This window comes from Mya arenaria, chromosome 14, assembly GCF_026914265.1.
Source record: "Mya arenaria isolate MELC-2E11 chromosome 14, ASM2691426v1".
Taxonomy (NCBI): Eukaryota; Metazoa; Mollusca; class Bivalvia; order Myida; family Myidae; genus Mya; species Mya arenaria.
The window spans coordinates 10,763,093-10,790,527 of NC_069135.1; the positions used below are offsets into that span (position 1 = coordinate 10,763,093).

Consider the following 27,435-nt stretch of genomic DNA (forward strand, 5'->3'; position numbering starts at 1 on the left):
GCTCAGGTTTCACACATTTCTTTCAAAACTTTTCATGTTCTGTGAAAAAAAATCGCCAATTTTTCATTTTTGTTTTCAAGGGTAATAATCCTGACACTATTTAAGTTGCATAAGGCATAATTTTACTGTAAGTAAACATATAAAGCTTGAAGTAGATATCATTTAAGTTTATTACGAAAAAAAATAAATGTGGATAGACAGGAAGTCAGATGGACAGACAGAGGTATTAGGTGTGTATAGGTATTGAGGTGTATAGGTATTAAGTGTGTATAGGTATTAAGTGTGTATAGGTATTAAGTTCAGGATAACTCGGGCTAACGTAAGAAATAAAACTATATGATAAAGATTGCATAAACACATGGGGTCTCAGCCTTCTGTAACTAAACACATATTACATGCACATCTCATATGTCCATGGAGCATGTGGTCCAATCTTCGTGTTAACATCATTCAAAACATAAAAAGAACAGACAGTTTTTGTAAAACTTTATACCCATTTCTTACATCAAAATAAATGGTAGAGACAAATTCCAAATTTCAATACCTTCACATATACAACAATATATAGTATGGTTTTATGTATACTTAATTGTAAAGCAACATCTTCATTACAAAACACAACTCGTAAATTACTTAACTTGGAAAAACAAATATAATCTTGTAATTGAATGAACAAACACTCCAAAAACAACGAAGTCTTAAAACATCAATAATACTAGAAAGTGTAAAATAAATAATCAAAATATAAATATCAAAATAATATTGAGATTTCGACATAGATATATTATATACAGTATAGGATCTGTCAAGGGTTGTCATACAATTCAAAATTTTATTCAACAAATTCTAAAAATATGTAAGTAAGCAAGCCTTTGCTTTTTGTATGACATATATATATAAATATAAGCAATATGACTTATGAATGCTTCTTAATATCATTTCATTCTGTCCAAAGCTTTTTAAGTTACCACGAAAAGTTAATAAAATTGTTAAATTGATAAATCAAATGTACGTGCCAATATTTATGTCCGAGTTATATTACTTGTCAAAAAGAATTCTTTTGGTAATGCGAGTGATTGTATGAAGATTGAAGTTGATATCTTTCATAATTTTCATTTTTCTGAAGTATTAAGATAAACATAAACGATATGAATGGACAGATGGCGAATACTAAAAGCACTAACTGACTAAGAAGATGTTGAAAAATGTTACAATTGAAAATGGTCTAATAGAAATCTTACAAATACTAGTAATGTTGTTTTAACATTAATGGCATATGCCTTGTTTTCTGAATAATATGGCTACTGGTAAACAACAAAAGCTTACTTTATTTACCTTACAATGAATTAAATGGTTTGGCATCATATTGTTCTAAAGTAAGGCACACTCCATACACCACTACCGTTACATTAAACTAGTAATGGCACACTCAATACACTTTTACATTAAACTTTTAAAGGCACATACCAGGTAGTTATATTAAAACATTATTGCTTATGACAACAGCAGAATATGTTTACAGCAGTAAATATAAAGATAAATCACAACACAGTTGAATGGAGCAAGCATACACAACATAAGCACCACAAACACAACAGTAGCACAACAACATCCTTGTCTAGGTTGATGGTAATGATGTCATGTTGTGCAACATCAGAACTGTTTTCCAATAAACTCACTCCATGTCCTATTCTACTATTGTTTGCAAATGAACTTAGCAAAGCGTTCTTGTCAATCAGTTATTAAGATCAAGTTCACATTGGGCCGATTATTCAAACAGTGTTAAAGTTAACAAAGTTATTTATGTCATCGCTGTTAACTTTCAACTTATTGCTGTGGAAGTTTAACAGATACACTTGTGATTGGCTGTATTTCTAACAAGATTAGAGACAACTGTTTTAGCTGTACTTGTTTATATTTAAATATGTGAGCACATCAACACATATTTAATGTTCTGAAGTTAACAACGATGTTGTTTAACATGTTGTTAAAATTAACAACAAGGTTCTGAACAATCAGCCTAATGTCATTTTGCAATGATGCACCAGTTAATTTGTACTGCTTCAGAGATTTTTCTGTAAATATGCAGACATTATGAGCCTTATCAAAAGCTATGATTTAATTGACCAGTTGATGTATAACTAATGTAAACTGTACATGTACGAATGCCTTTAGGGCCATGAGCCTGCGCCTTTAGTAGCTAGCTCATGGCGATATGTAAAAAATAAGCAAAATCGCTAAAGCCTGCAATCAGTTTCTTCCGATGTTAGAGTTTATTGACTGGCTTAAACATGTTGCACATTATTTCAAACTAACTTGTTGGATTTAGGCAGACTTAAAGCCATGATTAATCAGTGCACCACAGACTTGAATTCTAAGTTCATTTGCAATCGGTAGCCCATAATCTGAATTACAAGTTGGCAGTGACTTTAGACTAGTATATAGATCATCAATAATTAAATTAAATTGAGCAAATTGATGATTGGGTTTCAACAGCAGAAACTCCGTATAAGACAATAATTGTAAAAAGTAATATCATATACAAAAGAGTTATAAATAAAATCAGATGTTATTGTAAACTTATAAAAGAACAGAAATGAAATAAAAAAAATGTGGACAGACAGTAAAATACACAAACCCCACAGTTATGATATTTCCAATTTCTCTTCTTTACCATTTTAAGCTCCAAATAAATATTATGAGTATTTACTGTGTACCAAAATATATGACTCATATGTTTACACTGTCATCCTCCTGTAGCAATGCTATCAACTTCTAAGAATATCCTGACAAACATTAAAAAATGTACAACATATTGCACCACTCATTGTGGACTGTCTGTCAAACGATAAGTCATAAGGCACATCATTGAGTATCGTATAGAGATAAATGTAGCAGTCATTCCTCCTTCAGTATATCCCAGTTTGAGTTAGGTCCACACATGTCCAGCATGTCTGTCCATCTAAACTGAAACTAATATGACATCAAGTTTTCCCGCTAGGCGATCGTTTACGTACAGACTCCTTCATCACACTGATCACATGGAATGGATCTGTGTTTGCGTTAGGTGTCTGAAATAGGACAATGACTTCCAGTATCTGTATCAAGATTTCCAGTGGTTATCTCATGAATAAATTGAAAGTTGAACAAAATACCTGCATGTAATCTCATACTTAATACCTTTAGGGATACATATATACAAAACATTTCAACTTATTCAATGTTACACCATACCTATGAATGTTTGGTGCATTGAACCAAAGATATCATAAATATCAAATTGAATTTATTAACTAACAATAACATCATTAAACTTAATGAGATACACGTAAATCCAGATAAGAAAAAACGTTCGTTAATCAAGCCAGAAACTGAAAAGAAGCAAACTTTTATATCAATAAGTATATGTGACAATATGTGACTCCTCTGCAAAAATGAGTCCTGTTGGGTATTCACTTCATTATCAAAGAATTAATTTAAACCAGGTGATATGATTTTAAAACAATCTTTAAATAATGAATAAACATTAGATGTTTTTAACAAACATTATTCAAAGAAGATATTGATTGTCTGCAGATGAGGTTTGATTTATTACACAAAAGAAAGGGTTGTTGTTTCTTTAAAAGGACTCGTTTTAGCTGTCAACATCACATATACTATGTTCAAAGTAGGTAGCCAGTCAATCAATCAAGCAGCATGAAGAAAAATCCAATAAAACCAGTCTTACAGTAAAGAGCTCGAGAGAGCTGATATCCGCTCGGTTGTCTGACACAATCCCACGTGTGATGATGCGAACGTACGCCGGCAGAGACTGACTGCTTGTGTCACCGGTCTGTAACGTACATGTCATAGGCAGTGTAGAATACAGCCAAACATACAATTTTATCTCAATATACAATATCAATAGCTTCATATTTCACAACCGTTAACACCATTATACAATGTCATGGACTTATTATTCATTAAGCAACAGAAACACAAGCACCACAAAGTGAACACCTGTCTGTTATTTAACAGTTGAAAAACGGGCATAACTCAAGCAATTATTACAGTCAGAGTTATGAGCCTTGCTTTACATGTGCATACTGTCTCTTGCAACACTCATAATATCTTTTAAATATCTTTTGTTATTTAAGTTTATTTCATTGAAGTGTGTGCACAATGATGCCCCAGACGACATACAAGGCATTACCTCAACATTACCTCAACCTTTTCTATGAAAAACAGACCAGTTTAAAAAAAGATATATGTTAACAACTTTAAAGTCCCTATATGAAATATCCATAGAATGAAATATATACAGTTTTAGGAGCTTGTATAAAAGCACAATGAAGGATTTCGGTATGGTCAATTTCAAGCTGACATAAAGAGAAAGTAATGTAGACTGCATAAGAAGTAATAATATGAAGATTTATCTTATGACCTTGAATATTGTACTAACTGAATCTTACCATGCTTGGGAAGGCTGCCCCTGAGCTGAAGCACATTGTCCCATTCTGCATGTCATCTAGGAAACCTTGGAAATAAATACAATAATCTTTTACCTACATTTAATATTAAATAAATCTATGCTTCATATTTTAAAGGGGCACAATTTGATGCAATTTTATTTTTTATTTTTATTTATATGGGTTATTAAGTTATATGCATTTGACTTTTAAGATCAAAACAATAGCATATAATTTGTGTACAGATAAAGAATAATTTGGCACTTTTTACTTTCTCATGGCCCCTTAAAAAGGACACCATTACTGGTTTCTACCAAAGACACAGACTCAACAGTGATGGAAACCAGTTTTTAGCTACACATCTTTACAATCAAGCTAAAATTTAATTTTTAAATTGTGAATAATATCAATGTTTGAGGAGGGGCAAACGAACATAAAATGTACATGTTTAATTCAGTATTACAGACCTCTGAGAACGAAGTACCAGAGCAGGAAGAAGTCTCTGTCCGCCCGCTCACTCACAATCACCATCTCATTGTCCTTCTTTGGAACCTGGCCATGCAATATTTACATTTAGTTCTGAACCATTCATACATCAATGTCACTTTGATAATGCAATATTGAACTGAACTATTTCTGAACCATTTGTACATTAATGTCACTTTGATAATGCAATATTGAACTGAACTAATTCTGAACCATTCATACATTAATGTCACTTTGATAATGCAATATTGAACTGAACTATTTCTGAACCATTCATACATCAATGTCACTTTGATAATGCAATATTGAACTGAACTATTTCTGAACCATTTGTACATTAATGTCACTTTGATAATGCAATATTGAACTGAACTAATTCAGAACCATTCATACATCAATGTCACTTTGATAATGCAATATTGAACTGAACTATTTCTGAACCATTCATACATCAATGTCACTTTGATAATGCAATATTGAACTGAACTTTTTCTGAACCATTTGTACATTAATGTCACTTTGATAATGCAATATTGAACTGAACTATTTCTGAACCATTTGTACATTAATGTCACTTTGATAATGCAATATTGAACTGAACTATTTCTGAACCATTTGTACATCAATGTCACTTTGATAATGCAATATTGAACTGAACTATTTCTGAACCATTTGTACATTAATGTCACTTTGGTAATGCAATATTGAACTGAACTATTTCTGAACCATTTGTACATTAATGTCACTTTGATAATGCAATATTGAACTGAACTAATTCTGAACCATTTGTACATTAATGTCACTTTGATAATGCAATATTGAACTGAACTAATTCTGAACCATTTGTACATTAATGTCACTTTGATAATGCAATATTGAACTGAACTAATTCTGAACCATTTGTACATTAATGTCACTTTGATAATGCAATATTGAACTGAACTAATTCTGAACCATTTGTTCATTAATGTCACTTTGATAATGCAATATTGAACTGAACTATTTCTGAACCATTTGTACATTAATTTCACTTTGGTAATGCAATATTGAACTGAACTATTTCTGAACCATTTGTACATTAATTTCACTTTGATAATGCAATATTTAACTGAACTATTTCTGAACCATTTGTACATTAATTTCACTTTGGTAATGCAATATTAAACTGAACTATTTCTGAACCATTCGTACACTATTGTCACTTTCATAATAAAATGTTGTATTGAACCCATATGAATTTTCTGTTGCTGTTAAACATCATTCATTTGTTATTTAAAATACACAAACTTTGTCTTTATACAGGAAGGATCTCAGATGAAATCCTTCATAGGTTTTTTTTTATACTACTAAGGCAAGTTTAGGAGAGCCTAATACAGTTGTCAATAATTCAGTGTCATTTATTTGACCAAATTTTTTAAAATGAAATTCTATCATATTGGATTTTTCACATTGATTCCATGCACTCACAATGTTAGCAAAGGCAACTGCTGACCCGTACTGCACGGTAAGCCCCATGATGGCATGTAGCTGAATGAGATCAGAGAAGTAGTTCCGCTTGGGGAAGTCACCGCTGTAACGCATGGCTGCCTCACGCCACTGGTCCTGGAAGCCTAGGGAAACAACACATGGGGATTGTAGGGATTTGATGAGATACTTTTTTTAAAGAAAGTTAAAGCAAAAGCACAAAATATGTTCCAAGAATACGTTATATATGCACAGGGGCACTTGTCCACTGAAGTTGTGAAAGTTGGTAGTAAAAAAAAACCCATTGATATGATCTTTATCTCAATTTGCAACTATGCTCTGCTTTGGGCTGCACTTTACCTGCACTATTCTCCTGCCACCTTCTATGTTATTGCCCCGGGCCCATTAAGTTGTGCATGTAGGGATGGACCTGAGAGGCCCCAGTGTGGGGTAGCAGGTCCTAGTATGAACTTGTGTGTCACCTACCCTGTATCTCTCCTTGTCCATGAAGCTATGCAAGTGAGGATGAACCAGTGAGGCCCCGGCATGGGGTAGCAGGTCACAGATGGTATAAACTTGTGTGTCACTTACCCTGGTATCTTTCTTTGTCCATGAAGCTATGTAAGTGGGGATGGACCTGAGAGGCTCCGGCGTGGGGTAGCAGGTCCCATATGGCCGATGGGTAGACATAGTTTTGGTCCGCCTGGTTCACCTTCTCAAACCTGCCATGCGGGAATGTTGTAAGTTACAGTTTCTTTGGGGTAGAGTACATGTTCTGATGGACAAGAGAGAACTGAGTTGACTGGCACCTCAGATAGGTAAGGTAGATATACTGTATTTCTACTCCTGCATTGTGTCCTTATCATGTGGTTGACAAATGGTTGAGTGCCAATCTTGAGATGACTCAATTACAAACAAATGGATATTATTGCTACTGTAGTTTTTAACATGAGAAAATTTAATAAACTGAATGTTACAATCCAGTGAGTAACTACACGAATAAGATAAACTACAGTCAACTGTCTAGATAATCCTTTATAGACTTTCATATGTTGTGGCAAAATGATTCCTTATGATTAAAACTCATGAAAGTCTTAAATACATTTGACTAATGTACAACCATAACTAAAACATTTACCACTTTAAGAGTGTTTCCATGAGATCAAGGAACTCTTCTTGGGTCCAGTTGATTGGGTGATGCTTTTTCAGCAGTACAAGGTCATGCCAGCGGTCCAGCTTGAACGTGTTGGCTGCCGTGAATGAGTGCAGGCCTTCTACTCGTCCCAGGGAGTCACGTGCCGTGTACTCGTGGTAACGACAGAAGTCACATCCCTCTTTTGTCTGGGTGGATAGTTCCTCGATGCTTAAAGTTTAGTAACAATTCTAATTAATAATTTTAATCGATTTTTCATGTAAATGTTTTTACTTTTGTAATGCAAAATTGCACTGTTATAACTTTTGGTATTCATTTATGTCAAGATAAAAGAAGCTATGAGCAGAAACAAGTCTTCCAATCTATTTATATATATATATATATATATATATATATATATATATATATATATATATATATATATATATATATATTGGTATTGCTCTGGGCAGGAATTCATAAAAAATTTAAGTCATATCCACATAACTTAAGTCACTGTCTTATTTTCATTGCCCTTATTGAGAAAAAAAATATACTTCAATGTTAAAACACTTATACATTTCATTTAATTTGACTATGAACATTTTAAGAAATTGACTAGTCAGGAATTGACTTACAATGTCAAATGAACACCGCACCTGGAAGTTTCACAGGTACATTTATGCTGTTTTTCTAATGAGATTTTAGACATGTGTTTCAGCTGTACTTGTTTTATAAAAGATATATGAGTGAATTATTAAGAATTTCACCAACAAGATTTAAATACAATGTCATTATTCACTTTGTTTACTTTAACAAAGTTCTGAACAAGGGGCCATCGTTTGGTGGTTGCTGTTCTTAATTCAACTATTAAAGATCATGTATGAAACATTTATTAAAGTACACCGTTCTACCAAGACTCCTGATTTCTATCTTCTAAACGTTCACTGGTATCCCACTTACTACTGTCTCTCTGGCTTTTCTAGTTTAGGCAAGGGACGTTTACTCCTGAGGGGATTGAACACATTCTCTTCCCGAGTGTACTTGTTTCGGATAAACACCATTCTCTGAAATAAAATAAATAAATAAAATTTCATTGTGACATTACAGTTATGAGTGTAACAAGAGGGTGACTTATCCAGGTGTCACAATCGCTCTGGCCAAGGTGGAGGAAAGTTTATAGGAAACTTTCTCAATTGATTATAAACCATTGAGGATAGTTTTAAAGAATCCACCCAACTAGTTTGAATAGCTATAACTAGGTATGTTCTCTACAGAAGCAGTATAACATGTACATAGATAAATCACTGATTTCAATATGTCTTTCAATAATTACACGGGTTTAACAAGAATTATTGAATCCATTGAAGTATTAGGATCACTTTTGAAAAGAGAAATGATACAGTACTGAATAAGTATTGATCAGTTGATAACATCCCTATATTCTAGGTTACTTGAAAATCAATTCTCATTTTATTCATTCAGTCATTATCCAGGCTTAAACCATATTGCTTTTTATTTCAATAAACCAGTCAACCATTCCACCTTTTAACATTGTATTTGCAGCTTTTGAGTCCTTTATGGGCTTATGAAATATTTTATATTTTGCTTGTGTGCACATGTAGCAATTGGACAATAGCAATTAGAGGATAAATATTAAACTTTCAATTAACATTTTGGTTTAGAGAGTTAATAAATTTATCCAAAAGGGAAAGTGCTATTGAATAGCAAAGTTAAACCAAAATTTAACATTTAACCTTATTCTAAGGCATTGAAGGACAATTACTTGAGCACTACCTCTAGACGTCTTCAATTAAACGTTGACTGAGAATTGTTGAAAAATCTATTATTTGCCTCTGACGTCAACAATTATCCATAATGATTTTACAAATTGATTATCATTAACAGTAACAAAATATTATTTTTATCAGATCCTACAGAATGACATTTAAAACCATTTGTTTTAAACTCACTAAACTACTTACATAGAAATAAAATGCTCTTAGCCTCAGTCACATTTACTCAACAGCTAGGATACCGCGGCCATAGCCCCCAAAAATGGAGATATAAATGCAGTGGCCCCAGAGGATCTGCAGTCGCCTAAGGGTCACCCTAGGGCTTATCCCTATTCTTTACAGGCCGGAGGGGGATAATAATGAGGAGTTATAACTTACCTTACCTTCAGTCTGAAGTTTAATTCACAGGAATAAATAGCAAAATAACGCAAATATGGCATATAGATAATTTCGATAAACGGGTAATATCTTTAATGAAATGTATCACTTGTCCTATGTACCTGATCATATATGTGCTGAAAGAGACTGTTGTCGTTGGCAAGCCAGGACCTGACCTTGACCTTGAAGGGGTCGGGAAGGTCGACAGATCCCTCTTCCTGGCGAACTTCTAGCAACTTGATGAACGTCAGGTATAGGTCCCTAGAATAACAGTACTAAGTATAATTTCTACTGAATGCTTTATTCCACTGAATTATGCATTACCATTTATTAGCTGAGGATAGCTGAACAATGCTATGATATTGTAAGCAGTTGATCTGTACACAGAATAGAGACAATCAGAGAAATAAGTTGCATTTTTACAACTGTTGAGTCAGGTAACACATTGTTCAGGTAAAAAAATCTGACAAAATACTCACAAAATGACACTTTTTCATGTCTGTTAGAACAAATAGGGCTTGGCAGTACCCAGTCATCAGTTCAATGGAAACAAAGACCACACATTAGTCAAATAATTTACAAAATAAAAAAAAATAAGGTTTTGTACTTAGGATATGACTCTGACCTGTATCCAATAATAAAATATAACATAACAATGCATTTTAATCAAGAATCATAGCTTGTGCAGTCCAATGGCATCAACAATGTTGAGTATCTTAGCAGAAGTGGTTCTATATCAACATTGTGGACCCTAAAAGTCTGAATAGCTTTTCCATTTTGAAGGAAAATGCTCAAGTATCAATAAATTCTCTTGAAGACCGACCACCCGATGCTTGAGTCACATAATGGATACTAGACAACTTGTCATTCAACACAGAATGTATTAAACAGGTTTTCTTAAGTCAAGGCAAAATCTTGGCGATGATTCATAAAATGTAAATACTTATTTCATGATTTATAGCCCTAAATACATAAAATGTTGCCATAAAGTGCACACATTTATAATGCTATTTATTATGACACCAAGTCAAAAGTAATTATGACATAAGTAATATATATATATAACAAATATATAAGGACATTTAATTTCATGCTGGAGATGTCATTTATAACATAAAATAAATATTACTGGAATGTTTAAATATTTACAAGAACAAACATAATCAGGATAAAACATGTATTCATACTTCAGACTTTATTTACTTATAATAGAAGTCATCAAAATAAAGAGTTTAGAGCAACAAGCCTGAATCTGTAAATCACAGTTACAGATAAGGTGCGTATTTGTGTAAATATGCAATTAAAATCATAGAAAACACAATTGTTTTAACAACATCAATGTGCAACAAAACCCATAAGAAAAGACAAAATATGCAATAAGTTTAAAAGAGATGCATAATGAATTGAAAATAAGAATTGGAAACTCATTTTGTCTAATTTGGCAAACTGAATTCAGTCAATTTATTTAATTCAGTTAAAAATAGATAATGGTTTCCTTAATTGACCAATCATTTTCAGGAAGCAAGCTGGAAACCATCAAAACCTCCGGGTTTGACTAAAGTCACTTTCCATTGATCGACAAGTAAATAGGATGCTATGTGAAAATAGATGGTTGCAGGCCGAAACTCACATGTTCATATGCAAGCTTTCCCTCGGAGATGCCAAAAAAGAGGTTGAAAAAAAAGGTATAATCAATCATACAATAATGAGCTAATATCAACCCTGTATAATGTGCATAAATCCACCACTGTATAGTGTGCCGATATCGACCACTGTATAATTTGCATATATCCACCACTGAATAGTGTGCCGATATCGACCACTGTATAATGTGCATATATCCACCACTGTATAGTGTGCCGATATCGACCACTTTATAATGTGCATATATCCACCACTGTATAGTGTGCCGATATCGACCACTTTATAATGTGCATATATCCACCACTGTAGAATGTGCCGATATCGACCACTGTATAATGTGCATATATCCACCACTGTATAATGTGCCGATATCGACCACCGTATAATGTGCATATATCCACCACTGTATAATGTGCCGATATCGACCACCGTATAATGTGCATATATCCACCACTGTATAAGGTGCCGATATCGACCACCGTATAATGTGCATATATCCACCACTGTATAATGTGCCGTTATCGACCACTGTATAATGTGCATATATCCACCACTGTATAATGTGCCGATATCGACCACTGTATAATGTGCATATATCCACCACTGTATAATGTGCCGATATTGACCACTGTATAATGTGCATATATCCACCACTGTATAATGTGCCGATATCGACCACTGTATAATGTGCATATATCCACCACTGTATAATGTGCTAATATCGACCACTGTATAATGTGCTAATATTGGCCATTATATAATGTGCTTAAATCGACCACTGTATAATGTGCTGATATCGGCCACAGTATAATGGCCACTATATAATGTGCTTAAATCGACCACTGTATAATGTGCTAAAATCGACCACTGTATAATGTGCTAATATCAACCACTGTATAATGTGCTTAAATCGACCACTGTATAATGTGCCGATATCGACCACCGTATAATGTGCATATATCCACCACTGTATAATGTGCCGATATCGACCACTGTATAATGTGCATATATCGACCACTGTATAATGTGCCGATATCGACCACTGTTTAATGTGCAAATATCCACCACTGTATAATGTGCTAATATCGACCACTGTATAATGTGCTAATATTGGCCATTATATAATGTGCTTAAATCGACCACTGTATAATGTGCTGATATCGGCCACAGTATAATGGCCACTATATAATGTGCTTAAATCGACCACTGTATAATGTGCTTAAATCGACCACTGTATAATGTGCTAATATCAACCACTGTATAATGTGCTTAAATGGACCACTGTATAATGTGCTGATATCGGCCACAGTATAATGGCCACTATATAATGTGCTTAAATGGACCACTGTATAATGTGCTTAAATCGACCACTGTATAATGTGCTAATATCAACCACTGTATAATGTGCTTAAATCGACCACTGTATAATGTGCTAATATCGACCACTATATAATGTGCTTAAATCGACCACTATATAGTGTGCTAATATTAACCACTGTATAGTGTGCTAATATGGACCACTGTATAGTTAGCTAATATCAACCACTGTATAGTGTGCTAATATCAACCACTGTATGGTGTGCTAATATGGACCACTGTATAGTGTGCTAATATCAACCACTGTATAGTGTGCTAAAATGGACCACTGTATAGTGTGCTAATATCAACCACTGTATAATGTGCTAATATCAACCACTGTATAGTGTGCTAATATGGACCACTGTATAATGTGCTTATATCAACCACTGTATAGTGTGCTAATATCAACCACTGTATAGTGTGCTAATATGGACCACTGTATAGTGTGCTAATATGGACCACTGTATAGTGTGCTAATATCAACCACTGTATAGTGTGCTAATATGGACCACTGTATAGTGTGCTAATATTGACCACTGTATAATGTGCTTATATCAACCACTGTATAGTGTGCTAATATCAACCACTGTATAATGTGCTAATATGGACCACTGTATAGTGTGCTAATATGAACCACTGTATAGTGTGCTAATATGGACCACTGTATAGTGCGCTAATATGGACCACTGTATAGTGTGCTAATATTGACCACTGTATAGTGTGCTAATATGGATCACTGTATAGTTAGCTAATATCAACCACTATATAGTGTGCTAATATCAACCACTGTATAGTGTGCTAATATCAACCACTGTATAGTGTGCTTATATCAACCACTGTATAGTGTGCTAAAATGGACCACTGTATAGTGTGCTAATATCAACCACTGTATAATGTGCTAATATGGAACACTGTATAATGTGCTAATATGGACCACTGTATAATGTGCTTATATCAACCACTGTATAGTGTGCTAATATCAACCACTGTATAGTGTGCTAATATGGACCACTGTATAGTGTGCTAATATCAACCACTGTATAGTGTGCTAATATGGACCACTGTATAGTGTGCTAATATTGACCACTGTATAATGTGCTTATATCAACCACTGTATAGTGTGCTAATATCAACCACTGTATAGTGTGCTAATATCAACCACTGTATAGTGTGCTAATATCAACCACTGTATAGTGTGCTAATATGGACCACTGTATAGTGCGCTAATATGGACCACTGTATAATGTGCTAATATCAACCACTGTATAGTGTGCTAATATGGACCACTGTATAGTGCGCTAATATGGACCACTGTATAGTGTGCTAATATCAACCACTGTATAGTGTGCTAATATCAACCACTGTATAGTGTGCTAATATCAACCACTGTATAGTGTGCTAATATCAACCACTGTATAGTGTGCTAATATCAACCACTGTATAATGTGCTAATATCAACCACTGTATAGTGTGCTAATATGGACCACTGTATAGTGTGCTAATATGGACCACTGTATAGTGTGCTAATATGGACCACTGTATAGTGTGCTAATATCGACCACTGTATAATGTGCTAATATCAACCACTATATAGTGTGCTAATATCAACCACTGTATAATGTGCTTATATCAACCACTGTATAGTGTGCCAATATCAACCACTGTATAGTGTGCTAATATCAACCACTGTATAGTGTGCCTATATCAACCACTGTATAGTGTGCTAATATGGACCACTGTATAGTGTGCTAATATGGACCACTGTATAGTGTGCTAATATGGACCACTGTATAGTGTGCTAATATCGACCACTGTATAATGTGCTAATATCAACCACTATATAGTGTGCTTATATCAACCACTGTATAGTGTGCCAATATCAACCACTGTATAGTGTGCTAATATCAACCACTGTATAGTGCGCTAATATGGACCACTGTATGATGTGCTTATATCAACCACTGTATAGTGCGCTAATATGGACCACTGTATAATGTGCTAATATCAACCACTATATAGTGTGCTAATATCAACCACTGTATAATGTGCTTATATCAACCACTGTATAGTGTGCTAATATCAACCACTGTATAGTGTGCTAATATCGACCACTGTATAGTGTGCTAATATCAACCACTGTATAGTGTGCTAATATCAACCACTGTATAGTGTGCTAATATTGACCACTGTATAGTGTGCTAATATGGACCACTGTATAGTTAGCTAATATCAACCACTATATAGTGTGCTAATATCAACCACTGTATAGTGTGCTAATATCAACCACTGTATAGTGTGCCAATATCAACCACTGTATAGTGTGCCAATATCAACCACTGTATAGTGTGCTAATATCAACCACTGTATAGTGTGCCAATATCAACCACTGTATAGTGTGCTAATATGGACCACTGTATAATGTGCTAATATGGATCACTGTATAGTGTGCTAATATGGACCACTGTATAGTGTGCTAATATGGACCACTGTATAGTGTGCTAATATGGATCACTGTATAGTGTGCTAATATGGATCACTGTATAGTGTGCTAATATGGATCACTGTATAGTGTGCTAATATGGATCACTGTATAGTGTGCTAATATGGATCACTGTATAGTGTGCTAATATGGATCACTGTATAGTGTGCTAATATGGATCACTGTATAGTGTGCTAATATGGACCACTGTATAGTGTGCTAATATGGACCACTGTATAGTGTGCTAATATGGACCACTGTATAATGTGCTTATATCAACCATAGAATAATGAGCTTATATCAACCATAGAATAATGAGCTTATATCAACCATAGAATAATGAGCTTATATCAACCACTGTATTATCTGCTTATATCAGCCACTATATGATGTGCTAATATTGATCACTGTATAATGTGCTTATATCAGCCACTGTATAATGTGCTTATATCAACCACTGTTTAATGTGCTAACATATACCTGCATTCCACATGTTTGGAGTGGCGCCAGTCTACTATAACATCTGGAATGCCCTCTAGTCCAAGTGGCCCTGTCCCCTGTAGACATGTTCTTTCAAACCAACCCTGAAATGTATCACAATTTAGAGTAAGTACTTGCCTCGTACATATACAGGGCTTTCAATTGACCCGAATTTCAAAGTTTTGATTTGCAGAAATTGTAAATGACCAGAAAGACCATCATAAATAATTTATTATGTACTTAGCATCAGTTTTATGAATGAAGTCATTTACAAATATAACAATGATGCTCTTGCTTTTATCCATAGCTGATTGAGCAAGATTGTTTAATGGTGAATAGTTGGCTGACTTCAACCTATGTAGTTGAAGCTAAGATACAGTGCGTGTGTGTTTTTTTTGTTTCTGTGTGACGTGGGCATGTGTTCATTGCTGAGAATTAAATATACTCAACGCATGTAGAATAAACAAACAAAGTCAATTAACACAGTGAAGTTATTGCCTGAATCACCCTCAATGATGTCCCCTCCTTTAAAGAGACCATTTGTGGTCAGGGCCCTACGATGGGTATTCTGTCACTTGACCACTCAGTTGTGATTGATTCGCACTGTCAAAACAGCGCACACTGGCTCCCTGTTACACAGTCTTAATACTATAATAAGCTTTCTATGGCGGCACAGACAAATTTTATTTCAGTCAAAAAAGTTTCTAATATGTAAATCTGAAAAAGAATTTAATATGACAATTATTGTTTATTATGTTTTGCGATTGAATGTCTCGTTAGTTGAAATGTCTGAAATGCGAACTTCAACAAAATCCGAAAGTTTTCAGGATGATGTTAAAAATGTTTATATTGATTGTAAATGGAATCATAGATTATTTGGGTTTCTTTCAGTATATTTAAGGTATGTATTACATTTTCCACTTGCTTAAGAAAAGAGGACCACAAAGTTCTCTTTTAAAATTAAATTTGTCGCTTGAAAATTCGGCCCCAACAGTCTGTGTTTACACCCTGTTAAAAGTTTTTATGTACATTCAATTTTAATTTCAACATATTTTTTATCCATTTATTACAATAACAATATTTAATACTTTCAGATTATTTAATGTCTGAACTACATGCTGTCTGGCCATGGCAAACTAGTGGTGCATGCAGTTTATAACAGGGTTTAAATTTTGGCACACACCGGTATCTGAGTCCACAGTCTAGCTTTAAACCATCTGTTTTATTAATGATGGCTTAATTTTCATGAGTTTAAATTTTTAATTATGAAAGATCATATTGTTCATAGCACTCCGTCCAAAAACTTTCAATGAGTGAAGTGAGTTTTTATTGTCTATTACAGGAAAACAATTCAAAGCTGACACTGTCTAGGGATTAAGCCAGGTTTTAACAAGAATATCACTGGAAGCAATGGATGCCCTCTATACACCCAAAAATTGTAATACAATATGCCCCCCCCCCCCCCCCAAAGAGAGCCGACAATTTCTGATATTGTGAAAAGTATAGTTTTACTTACAGACCAGTTGATGAAATGCAGAAAAATGCTATTGATATTTTCCATATTTCACAATAAAATGTGAAAAAAGCTGTGTTGTACTTTTCCCTAAATAGCTGAAGGTTACACAGTATCATTACAATTTATTTGTCAATACTACAATCAGGCTACGGGACCTGAACCATAAAATGGGGCCTCTGTGCTTTTTCACAGATAACTGGAAATGTGATGAAAGCATTTTGGAATTAAAGAAATGCCATGTTGTTTAATAACATTCATCAATGCCAATCACAGGGGGCAGAAACATTTTTTTTTTCTTATATGTATATACATAATTATAGGCTTAAATAAACAAAAATAATTTGTTTCTGGCCCCTGTGATGCCAATAATCTCAACCAGTCAACCAGTGCTGAATTTTAACTTTGATATTTGTGATACCTTGTCCTTGAGAGGGTGTGTCCTGTACGGTGCCCAGTCACTGATTCCCATCTGTATGACAGGAGGGAGACTCATGTTGGAGAAGGCGATGTACATCATCACACACAGCATAAACAGGCTTAGGGACATGAGCCATCTCAACCACTGACCCCTCCCTGCCGACGGGGGCCCCATTATCGAACCTGCCCATACACCCGCACAAATCCTGTGAACAAATGGTAAAATAGTGTGTTCAAAATCAGTTACACAAATTATTATTTGAAATAACAAGCAGAAATATCAAATATTATTTGACTGAGCTAAGCAAGAATTGAAAAAATGGAAGGATTTTAAACCATACAGTTTATTCATTTGAAACCCTGCAAAATTTACAATGTCAGTCTTTAGGATGGTTGTAGGTGAAGCAGAAGAGATAATCAGTAGCATCATATGCAGACGCTACTTACAACTGAAATATTCATTTTTATGTGTCATTTAATGACTAGATGGTTAATGACAGAATAAGGCGTTTTGTAAGGCCTATAACCAGGCTTTTACATTAGGACATGATGCCTATGTACAAAAACTGTTGTTTGAGCAAGGATGTCAACCAGTATACAAAATATAAACGTGACTCAATATCCATTCAATTCATATATGTTTATTGAAGACAAACTCACAAAAGAAAATCTATACTCAGGCGGACAGCTGTTAACAAAACAGCTAACAAACTGTTCTTGATGCCTGGTTAACTTATATTGTTTTACAATTGACCAGTCGCCAGTTGTCAACCAACTACAGGATTATATCTAAAAAATAAATCAAAGCACATTGTTGCATTATCCAATTGTTTAACTTAAAAACCTCGCCTAATGATCTTGACAAGTTGCAGTACTGGTTATTGGTTTGGCCACTCAGGTCAATTGTGTGATAGGATAAGAACATCCTTGTGAGCTTGTTTCAAATAAAGCAACTATGGAAGCCTTGAGTGAACTTCCAAATGTACACTTGATGTGTCAAGGTTGTGATATTATACATTTATGTCTAAAATCTTTGAAATATCACAATGGTATGTGTGCATTATACTGTTATAATAAGAGCAACATTCTTTGTTTTAGACTAAAAGTTTTATGGAAAACGTGGGTTCCAAATGCATTTTACCATGTACATTTTAACTCATTATCTAAGGCATTGTTTTTTAAATTGATTATAGATATTTTGAAAGCAATAACCAAAGAATGGTCTCCGGAAGTCTTTTACCAAAGAGTAGGACATAACACAATACTTGAAAACACACTTATGAACATGGAAACAGCATGTTTTTCATTGTTGAATATGTCGACAGATATCTTTTCTTACAGTTTTGTGTGCATGTGTACTTTTGTGGAAGGAATTTGTCCACACAACTTGCTTTGGGGTATGCAGTTCATATATATATATGTAAAAAAATGTAATTATAAAAAATAATGCATTCAATATAGAGTTTAAATGTTATATAGTAAAAGTGCCTTTTCTGTTTATTTCTCACTCTTTGTATAGCTTTATTCTCAATGTAATTGCTTAAAATGATCCTTAAACTATGAATATGTGTTTTATACTGCCAGTGTTTATAATTTTTATCATAAACCATTAACTGAAACTGCTCAAAATATAATAAAAAACTGTACATACCAGTACTTAAATATGAAGTAAAAAAACTTTTTGGCTTATGTTATTGCCGTTGGCACAGAGCAAGATTAAACAAAAGACAAAGATCTCACCGCATAGTCCTATAGTAAAGTTTTCTCATTCCTTAAATCCACCCATTCCCTGTCAATACACATTACAACTAGTACAAGCTATGGCATATAAAGCTTTACCTCTCAAACACTAAGTTGATATTCAATAACGGACAATACAGTTGTTTGCCCTTAAAATCACATTATAGTAAACTTGTGCAAACATGTAGTTTTCAGCTTAGTAGAATAGAAGGGCTAACTAGATACCATATATTGGCAAATATCAATAATTAACCATTACCTTGAAGCCTTCATAGGGGAATTTCAGCATGATAATAATAATTAAATAAAGTCATACAAACTGAAACTGGTATAATTTTAAGTAGTGGATGTTTCTAAAACAAAGAAATTGTACAATTTAAACATTAAAATTTCAAATTAACTTACACAATTTGGGCATTTAAGTACATTTTTCAAGTCTTTATTTCGATTCTTTGAAATAAATTTCATTAAATGCAATGTTTAAATGTACAGACAATATGATAACTGTAACACTTACATAACTAACAGGCGCGTACCCAGGCATACGCCAGTACGCCAATGCGTACACTTCTTCAGAAAAAAAGCGAAAAAATAAAAGTTCCAAAAATGCAATAAAAAGTAAAGTCCCATAACCTGCCAAATCGGTGTGGATCCTGTTGACCTCCGGGTAAATGATCCAAATGATGTTTACAAGGCGGGACTTTTAAAAATGACTGAACAGACATTTAATCCGCCTTACAGTGATATTTTCGGGCAAAAACTAGACGACAGTGAGAAGAAAGAGCTATTAACCGCAACTTGGAACAATGTTCACCAGTATAAGTTCCCTTCCAGGTCAGTACTATATAATGTTATGATATATCTCGCATGGTTTATTAAAACATCCTTATCGAAATTCTTCTCTTAACTTATCCACAACCGTTTGTTTACTATCTCGGCTCGTTCGTAGACCATTTTCTTGTTGGTCTAGACGCACGGCTGTTGAAAGGCAATGGACGGTACAAGGCACAGTATCTGCTGCTTCCAAAGGTAGTGAAATCAAGGAATAAAACAAATAGTTTGTGCTGCAATGCACCAATCATAAAACTACATTGGTAATACCATGTAGGTTTTAACCCGTTCACTGCCTTACCCCGAGTATTGTTATATATTCAAACAACTTAGATCTGAATGAGACGTCTCATTTAGATCCAAGTTGTTTGACATTTTCACAATGATATTACCAAAAGGTGGAGGGAGTGTGAGAAAACAAAATCGGAAGTTGAAAAAATATCGCGCATGTACACGACTTGCCTGCCAGTGAACGGGTTAATATCTGAATACATTAATACTGTATGTGAGCTGATTCATCACGTGCGTTTTTACCAAATAATCGTGTAGCATTTATGCTAACTTATTTACATGCGCATGCATTAAAGATATTAAAATTAAATAATTATTGATCGTTTCCACAATTATAAGAAAATCCTAATGAAACAAATGAAAACCTTTAATCTAATAAGCACCGGATCATTGGCCGAATATATTTAAATGGCATAAGTGCGAAAACACAATAAAGATTTATTTGCAGGTCGACGGTCTCACCCATGCCGTAACGAGAGAAATATTCCAGGAGTTCAAGTGATTAATGCCAAAAGAAACTATTCTAGAACGCTCTTATAACAGCGTTCTGCATTAATTGAACACCTTTTTCAAAGACACACTGTCCTAGTTTTTGGTTCTGGTCGCTTAAAACTGGTTTGACTGTATTTCTTCCTAATATCGTACCGATAACTATTATGTAACATGTTGTTGAAGTCTAGGTAATATATTGCATTCGCTTTTTCAGTTTAAGATTTTTTTTAACTTTTTTGCTTTTAAATTTAGTCCAATCAAAACACTCATACTTAACAATTAGGAAAAAATTAAACTTAAGAAGCTACTGGAATATGAGCTTATCAGAAGAGTAAGAAATAACTGATCCGATTAAGATAGTTGTATGCCTGAGTGATAAATTTCATGCAAAAGCACATTAACATGTGCGTTTATTTATCATGTTTACAAATCGTCAGGTGTGCATGAATGTTCGATGATATGCTGATTGTTATCATCATTTTAGTCCCATGAAAGAACAGATATTTTCCCATACATTTTAAAAGTAAAATAATTAAGTATAGATCTATTTGTGTTAAGTTACAATATTTTATTAACTTATCTAGATACTGTTAAGCATAGCATGGAGACAGTTTCAGTCTCCGCATGTGGTTAAATATACCGGTGAGGTGCGCAAGCCTTTCTATCTCAATTATTCAGCGGATTGGATGTTAAATAGAGACGCCACCCATCACCCCAGATCTTTTTGTTTATTTAAATCAAATACAAGTATTGATTTTTGGAAAAAATAATAATAAAGGTGAATATTCATCTATTTGTATGCTTTTATACGTGCCAAAGGGCCCCTAGATAGCACCAAATGCGATGTTGGATTTCAAAATTTTCCGAGGGGGGGCATGCCCCCCGGACCCCGCTAGACTGTGCGTATCCTATATTTTGACCTAGGTACGCCCCTGACTAATACTCATTCAATTTCAACAATATTTGGTGTTTATACTCTTTAGTAAAGATACCATTTAATTAAAATTCATTACTTGATAAAAAAAATAAGTAATATGAATTTTGCATCAGAAAATAGAATTTTCCTAAAAGTAGAAAAAGTTTAATTTGCTCTTACATCACCTATCCAGGACCAATTTCAGTTAAATTTGAAATATGTGCTCTTTAGGATGCATTATCTTATACTTATGCAATAATTATTATCATTTTGTAAATATAAATTATCAATTTGAATAGTTAAAGTGACACTCTTACTCAAAATCAATACATACACATGTATAACAAACATAAATTTTGGGTGATACACCCTCAACTACTTAGTAAATAATGCATATCTGCAAAATATTAATTACTATTAGCAATATTATAACTGTGTATTTAATAGTTGAAATAGCAAAAGTATTAAATGACTGGTGAATGCTAAAAGATTTACTGACCACAGTATCAATGATTTTTCTTTTATGCCAATTGATAAAATAAGAACAATTGGAAACGATTATTAAAGGAGAGTAAATGGATGCACATTCTTGGCACAGTCATTCCTAATGGTATGAATTCAAAAATATTATTTTAATTCTTCTTGCAGAATTTAAAAAAAAAATCACAAAATTAATCTGGTTTATAACTGTTTTAACCTATTTAATGTTGCATAGTTTATACTGGTTTATTGATGTTTGTTTATGCATTTATATTGCATTTTACCAGTATAATTATATCTCTTTAGATCCTATAAGACATTATTTTGCGCAAAAATATATGCTATATTTTGACGTTATCAACGTTAACGTCATTTGATGTTGACGTCATTTCCTGTTCATTATATACATACAACCTGATGAAGGCCGAATGGCCGAAACGTTGTTTCATAAATAAATAATTTGTGTTGAAGTTGGACTTCTTTAATTATCACCAAAAGATTTACTGCAAATACTAAGGTCTCATAAGGCAGAATTACCGCGTTTTCTGCGCATTTCTTTTAAATTAAACTCAGTATCCTTCATAAGAACCATTCTTTTCGACATCTGTTTATCCTTTCGGGTATATTAGAACAAGTGTATTAAATGTGTCAAATCTAAGTTGGGAGTAATAGTGCATCTTTAATTTCAGTTCATTGAATTTCCCAAAGAAATTGAATTTGTGCTTCATCATATACCTGAGAGATATGCCAGTCAAATACTGCTAGGTCACAGCCTTTTCAGATGTGAACAAAAAATACCAGCCTTCCAGGTGCGCTAAATATAATCTAGTGTAAAAAATCATGCTTGTGAAGATCTCATCATTAATGCATGTTTCTGGGCAAACAAACAAAGGCAAACAAAAGCCTACAAACAGAATTTTCAAATTGATATTTTTTTCATTTAAGTTTGCACTTGATATTTTTGCAAGTACCTTAAATATCAACTTGCATTTTCCGATTTTGCGTGTGTAGTCGAAAGCTAAATTTGAGCTGTGAACATTTTGGATGAGTAAAATCACATTTCATATATTGCGAGCCGTCTGTCAGAGGACAGCACCTTTGACAGTGGTGGAATAAGAACAAAACATGCACTCAGGTAATATGTTTTTCAGGCTTGCTAAGGGCTTGTTAAAATGACTGGTTTGAATATTCATCTGCTTTAGCCAAATAGTTCAAACAAGCACAAACACTTGCATTATTTTAAGGAAACATAAATAAGACTAGACAGTCTGTCCCCACATCATATCAATATGGTGAACATTTGTAGTTAGTCAAATCCTTCAAAAGAAATGGAGAATATAAAATGCAGTCATGAGCTTTGACCTTGTATGTCATTGTGTGACTTTGACCTTGAACTGAGCTGGTTGTCACATCAGCTCTGCACATTAATAAATCCCTCAAAAACAAGCAATATTTCTACATTTGATGAAAGATGGGTAGAATATAACAACAGGAGCTCAAGTGAACAAACGTAACAGGCAAAGCCCATGTGAGCATCAGAATCTAATTCGAGAGCTATGTGCAAGATGGAATCCACTCCTTCTGTTATTATGTTGAAGGGCAAGAACACATCTGTTTTTATACTGCAGGACAAGGACGCAACTCCTTCTTTTTTTATATTGTAGGGCAAGGATACAACTCCCTCTAGTTCTATAGTGTAGGAAAGGAAGCAACTGTTTCCATTTTTCTATTGAAGGGCAAGGACGTGGGCAAGGACGTAACTCCTTCTATTCTTATATTGTAGGGCAAGGACGTAACTCCTATTTTTATATTGCATGGCAAGGAAGCAACTCCTTCTAGTTCTATAAAGTAGGCAAGGAAGCAACTCCTTCTAGTTCTATAAAGTAGGTAAGGAAGCAACTCCTAGTACTATAAAGTAGGCAAGGAAGCAACTCCTTCTAGTTCTATAAAGTAGGTAAGGAAGCAACTCCTTCTAGTACTATAAAGTAGGTCAGGAAGCAACTCCTTCTAGTATTATAAAGTAGGTAAGGAAGCAACTCCTTCTAGTATTATAAAGTAGGTAAGGAAGCAACTCCTTCTAGTTCTATAAAGTAGGTAAGGATGCAACTCCTAGTACTATAAAGTAGGCAAGGAAGCAACTCCTTCTAGTTCTATAAAGTAGGTAAGGAAGCAACTCCTAGTACTATAAAGTAGGCAAGGAAGCAACTCCTTCTAGTACTATAAAGTAGGCAAGGAAGCAACTCCTTTTAGTTCTATAAAGTAGGTAAGGAAGCAACTCCTTCTAGTACTATAAAGTAGGTAAGGATGCAACTCCTTCTAGTACTATAAAGTAGGTAAGGATGCAACTCCTTCTAGTACTATAAAGTAGATAAGGAAGCAACTCCTAGTACTATAAAGTAGGCAAGGAAGCAACTCCTTCTAGTTCTATAAAGTAGGTAAGGAAGCAACTCCTTCTAGTACTATAAAGTAGGTAAGGAAGCAACTCCTTCTAGTATTATAAAGTAGGTAAGGAAGCAACTCCTTCTAGTTCTATAAAGTAGGTAAGGAAGCAACTCCTAGTACTATAAAGTAGGTAAGGAAGCAACTCCTAGTACTATAAAGTAGGCAACGAAGCAACTCCTTCTAGTTCTATAAAGTAGGCAAGGAAGCAACTCCTAGTACTATAAAGTAGGTAAGGAAGCAACTCCTTCTAGTACTATAAAGTAGGTAAGGAAGCAACTCCTAGTACTATAAAGTAGGCAAGGAAGCAACTCCTTCTAGTACTATAAAGTAGGCAAGGAAGCAACTCCTTTTAGTTCTATAAAGTAGGTAAGGAAGCAACTCCTTCTAGTACTATAAAGTAGGTAAGGATGCAACTCCTTCTAGTACTATAAAGTAGGTAAGGATGCAACTCCTTCTAGTACTATAAAGTAGATAAGGATGCAACTCCTTCTAGTTCTATAAAGTAGGTAAGGATGCAACTCCTGCTGACCACTGCAATTCATTTCTATGGTAACAAGGCAATCATAAGTTGGAGTTCATACTGAGCATTATTATTTTTATTTTATTTTCCATACTTTCATTTTGTACACAAACTTGTACATTTGGGGTCGAGAAGCCCATTGAATTGCGCAGGCGTGTAAATTTAATTTGTGTATCTAATAATAGCTACAAGGTTTTCCTAAAATGATTATTACGAACAATGATTATTGTGTACCAGGGTTCAAATTTAGACTCGCATACTCGCAAAATGCGAGCGACATTTGCAAATTGCGAGTGACTTTTATTCAAGCTCGCAAAATTCTGCGAGTGGCTTTTTCTAGACCACAAAATGTTAAAAGAAAAGTAGAATAAATATGAACTCAACTCCCCTACGTAGTCGAGTGTAAACAGCCTATAAATGGCATGTTTACACTACCAGTATAAAGAAGACAGTATGGAGTCACGCTCTAGTAAGTTTTCAAAATAGAACAAATACGGAAAAGGCCGAGTTTTATCGCGAATCTTTCCGGGATGCTCCGAGTCGTGCATAATACAAAGTGAATACAAATGACGTAATCACCTAGCTCAATCATTGGCTAAATTTAGCGCTTTCGCGCACTATATGTAAACCCCATCAACCTTTGAATATATTTCCGCCCAACTGTCAAAGTGAATAGACTTCGTCGATCGATATATTTCATGATCCAAAGCATCCACGCTACATTTACTGTTGCTTTTATTGATTTTAAATTTATAATGTTATTGTTTTTAATACTTAGAGACTAAATGAAATCTGTTGTGTGCTTGCCGAATGTGTATTACCCGATCGCCAGGGTAAATATACAAAGTGAAAATGTCAAATTATTGGACAGCTTTGTTATCAAAAAGCGGCCAGTATCTGATGAGTCTTTCCGTACCCCCAAAAAAGAATAAGCTATCAACAAGGTTTAGTCGTCGAGTCACTCAAGACTGATACTTTTTAATATTCATAATATGTCTTAGGTGTAAATTTCTACTTTAATTAGACAATATTATAAGGGAATAGAGCAAATAATAAAATTGCAAGTTGATTTTTCATTTTGCGAGTTGCATCAAAAAGCACTCGCAAAATTTTGCGAGTGCTCCTCAAAGTTAAATTTGAACCCTGTGTACATATTTACAAACAGTATCACAGTGCTAGTTTGACGCACACATTCACAGGCGGGGATTTTACTTGGGATTGGCTGGATAGAAAATGTTTTTTAAAACTTTACAAGAATACGCAATATATACCCATAGCCCATAAACACAATATATACCCATAGCCCATAAAAGACCCTGGACCTATACTAGAGAAACAGTTACTTGGTATTTGGACAGCATTTTTGGCCAGTCAAGCTACCTGATTCGAGCGATTTGGTCTATAGGGTGATCACTTGGAATGAGAATCATAAAAATCATCTGGTATAGTATACTATGATACACAATTTTAGACATAATCCACCTTTGGTCGTTCATTTTTACAAATTAAATATTTTAAAATACGGCTAAAAGTGGATTATTTGATTATTATTGGTATCATAGAGTAATAAAAAACATTTTTATGATTCTCAGTCCAAGAGATCACCCTAGGGACCATTCGCCCGATTCAGGTAGCTAGACTGGCCAAAAATGCAGTCCTGAAATACCAAGTAACTGTGTTCAAAAACCTGCTAGATTGCTACATGCAGGATAGAATCTGCACAATTTATTCGGATAATACCTGAGTATCTTTCATGAGAAAGTCACATAACTTGAACTAACTTTCAACTCTTACTACAGATGTAAGATTAAGTAGCCACAGAATATTTGTTTACGGTTTTTATTTTGCCGAAGTTCTCTGACACAGTCAACACATACGCAAGAACATAAAGGGCAATCAACAGTTCCCTTTTTTATTATTGTCTTCCACGCAGTAACCTCCCTTGTATATATTATTTATTTGGACCACTTTTCAGTGACATATTGAACAAATACAGACTTGCATATTTACAAATATTGGATCATAATATACAATTTATAGGAAAGCATGGTATGAAATAATGAGAAATTCAATCATTTATAAATGTGTAATATCAACATATTGGCAACTTTAAACGAGAACATA

General features: G+C 34.1%; 1 protein-coding gene across 4 annotated transcripts; it reads right to left on the reverse strand.

Moving 5' to 3' along the window:
• Window positions 1-471: 471 nt before the first annotated feature.
• On the reverse strand, window positions 472-27,182 carry LOC128217076 (uncharacterized). 4 transcript variants are annotated; one of them, XM_052923937.1, is made up of 12 exons: window positions 27,093-27,182; window positions 17,601-17,805; window positions 15,667-15,770; window positions 9,827-9,965; window positions 8,494-8,597; window positions 7,537-7,761; window positions 6,990-7,120; window positions 6,402-6,544; window positions 4,916-5,000; window positions 4,452-4,516; window positions 3,728-3,832; window positions 472-3,071 (listed from the first exon to the last, which is right to left on the reverse strand). In XM_052923937.1, the coding sequence occupies exons 2-12, from the start codon at window positions 17,772-17,774 to the stop codon at window positions 2,985-2,987; spliced, it is 1,362 nt and encodes a 453-aa protein (XP_052779897.1). In that variant the 5' UTR covers window positions 17,775-17,805; window positions 27,093-27,182; the 3' UTR covers window positions 472-2,984. The 4 variants fall into 4 exon arrangements, with proteins under 4 accessions (XP_052779897.1, XP_052779895.1, XP_052779896.1 ...); XM_052923935.1 differs by having other exon boundaries at window positions 27,052-27,175; XM_052923936.1 differs by lacking the exon at window positions 27,093-27,182 and adding an exon at window positions 19,439-19,532.
• Window positions 27,183-27,435: the final 253 nt, after the last annotated feature.

Coding starts and splice junctions, on each gene's coding strand:
- LOC128217076 (XM_052923934.1), bottom strand. CDS start 19,368: ATGAGAAAACTTTACTATAGGACTATGCG. Junction 8,598..9,826: donor TTCAGCACATATATGATCAG/GTACATAGGACA, acceptor ATTTTATTTCAG/AGAATGGTGTTTATCCGAAA. Junction 3,072..3,727: donor GCTCTCTCGAGCTCTTTACT/GTAAGACTGGTT, acceptor GTCCTATTTCAG/ACACCTAACGCAAACACAGA.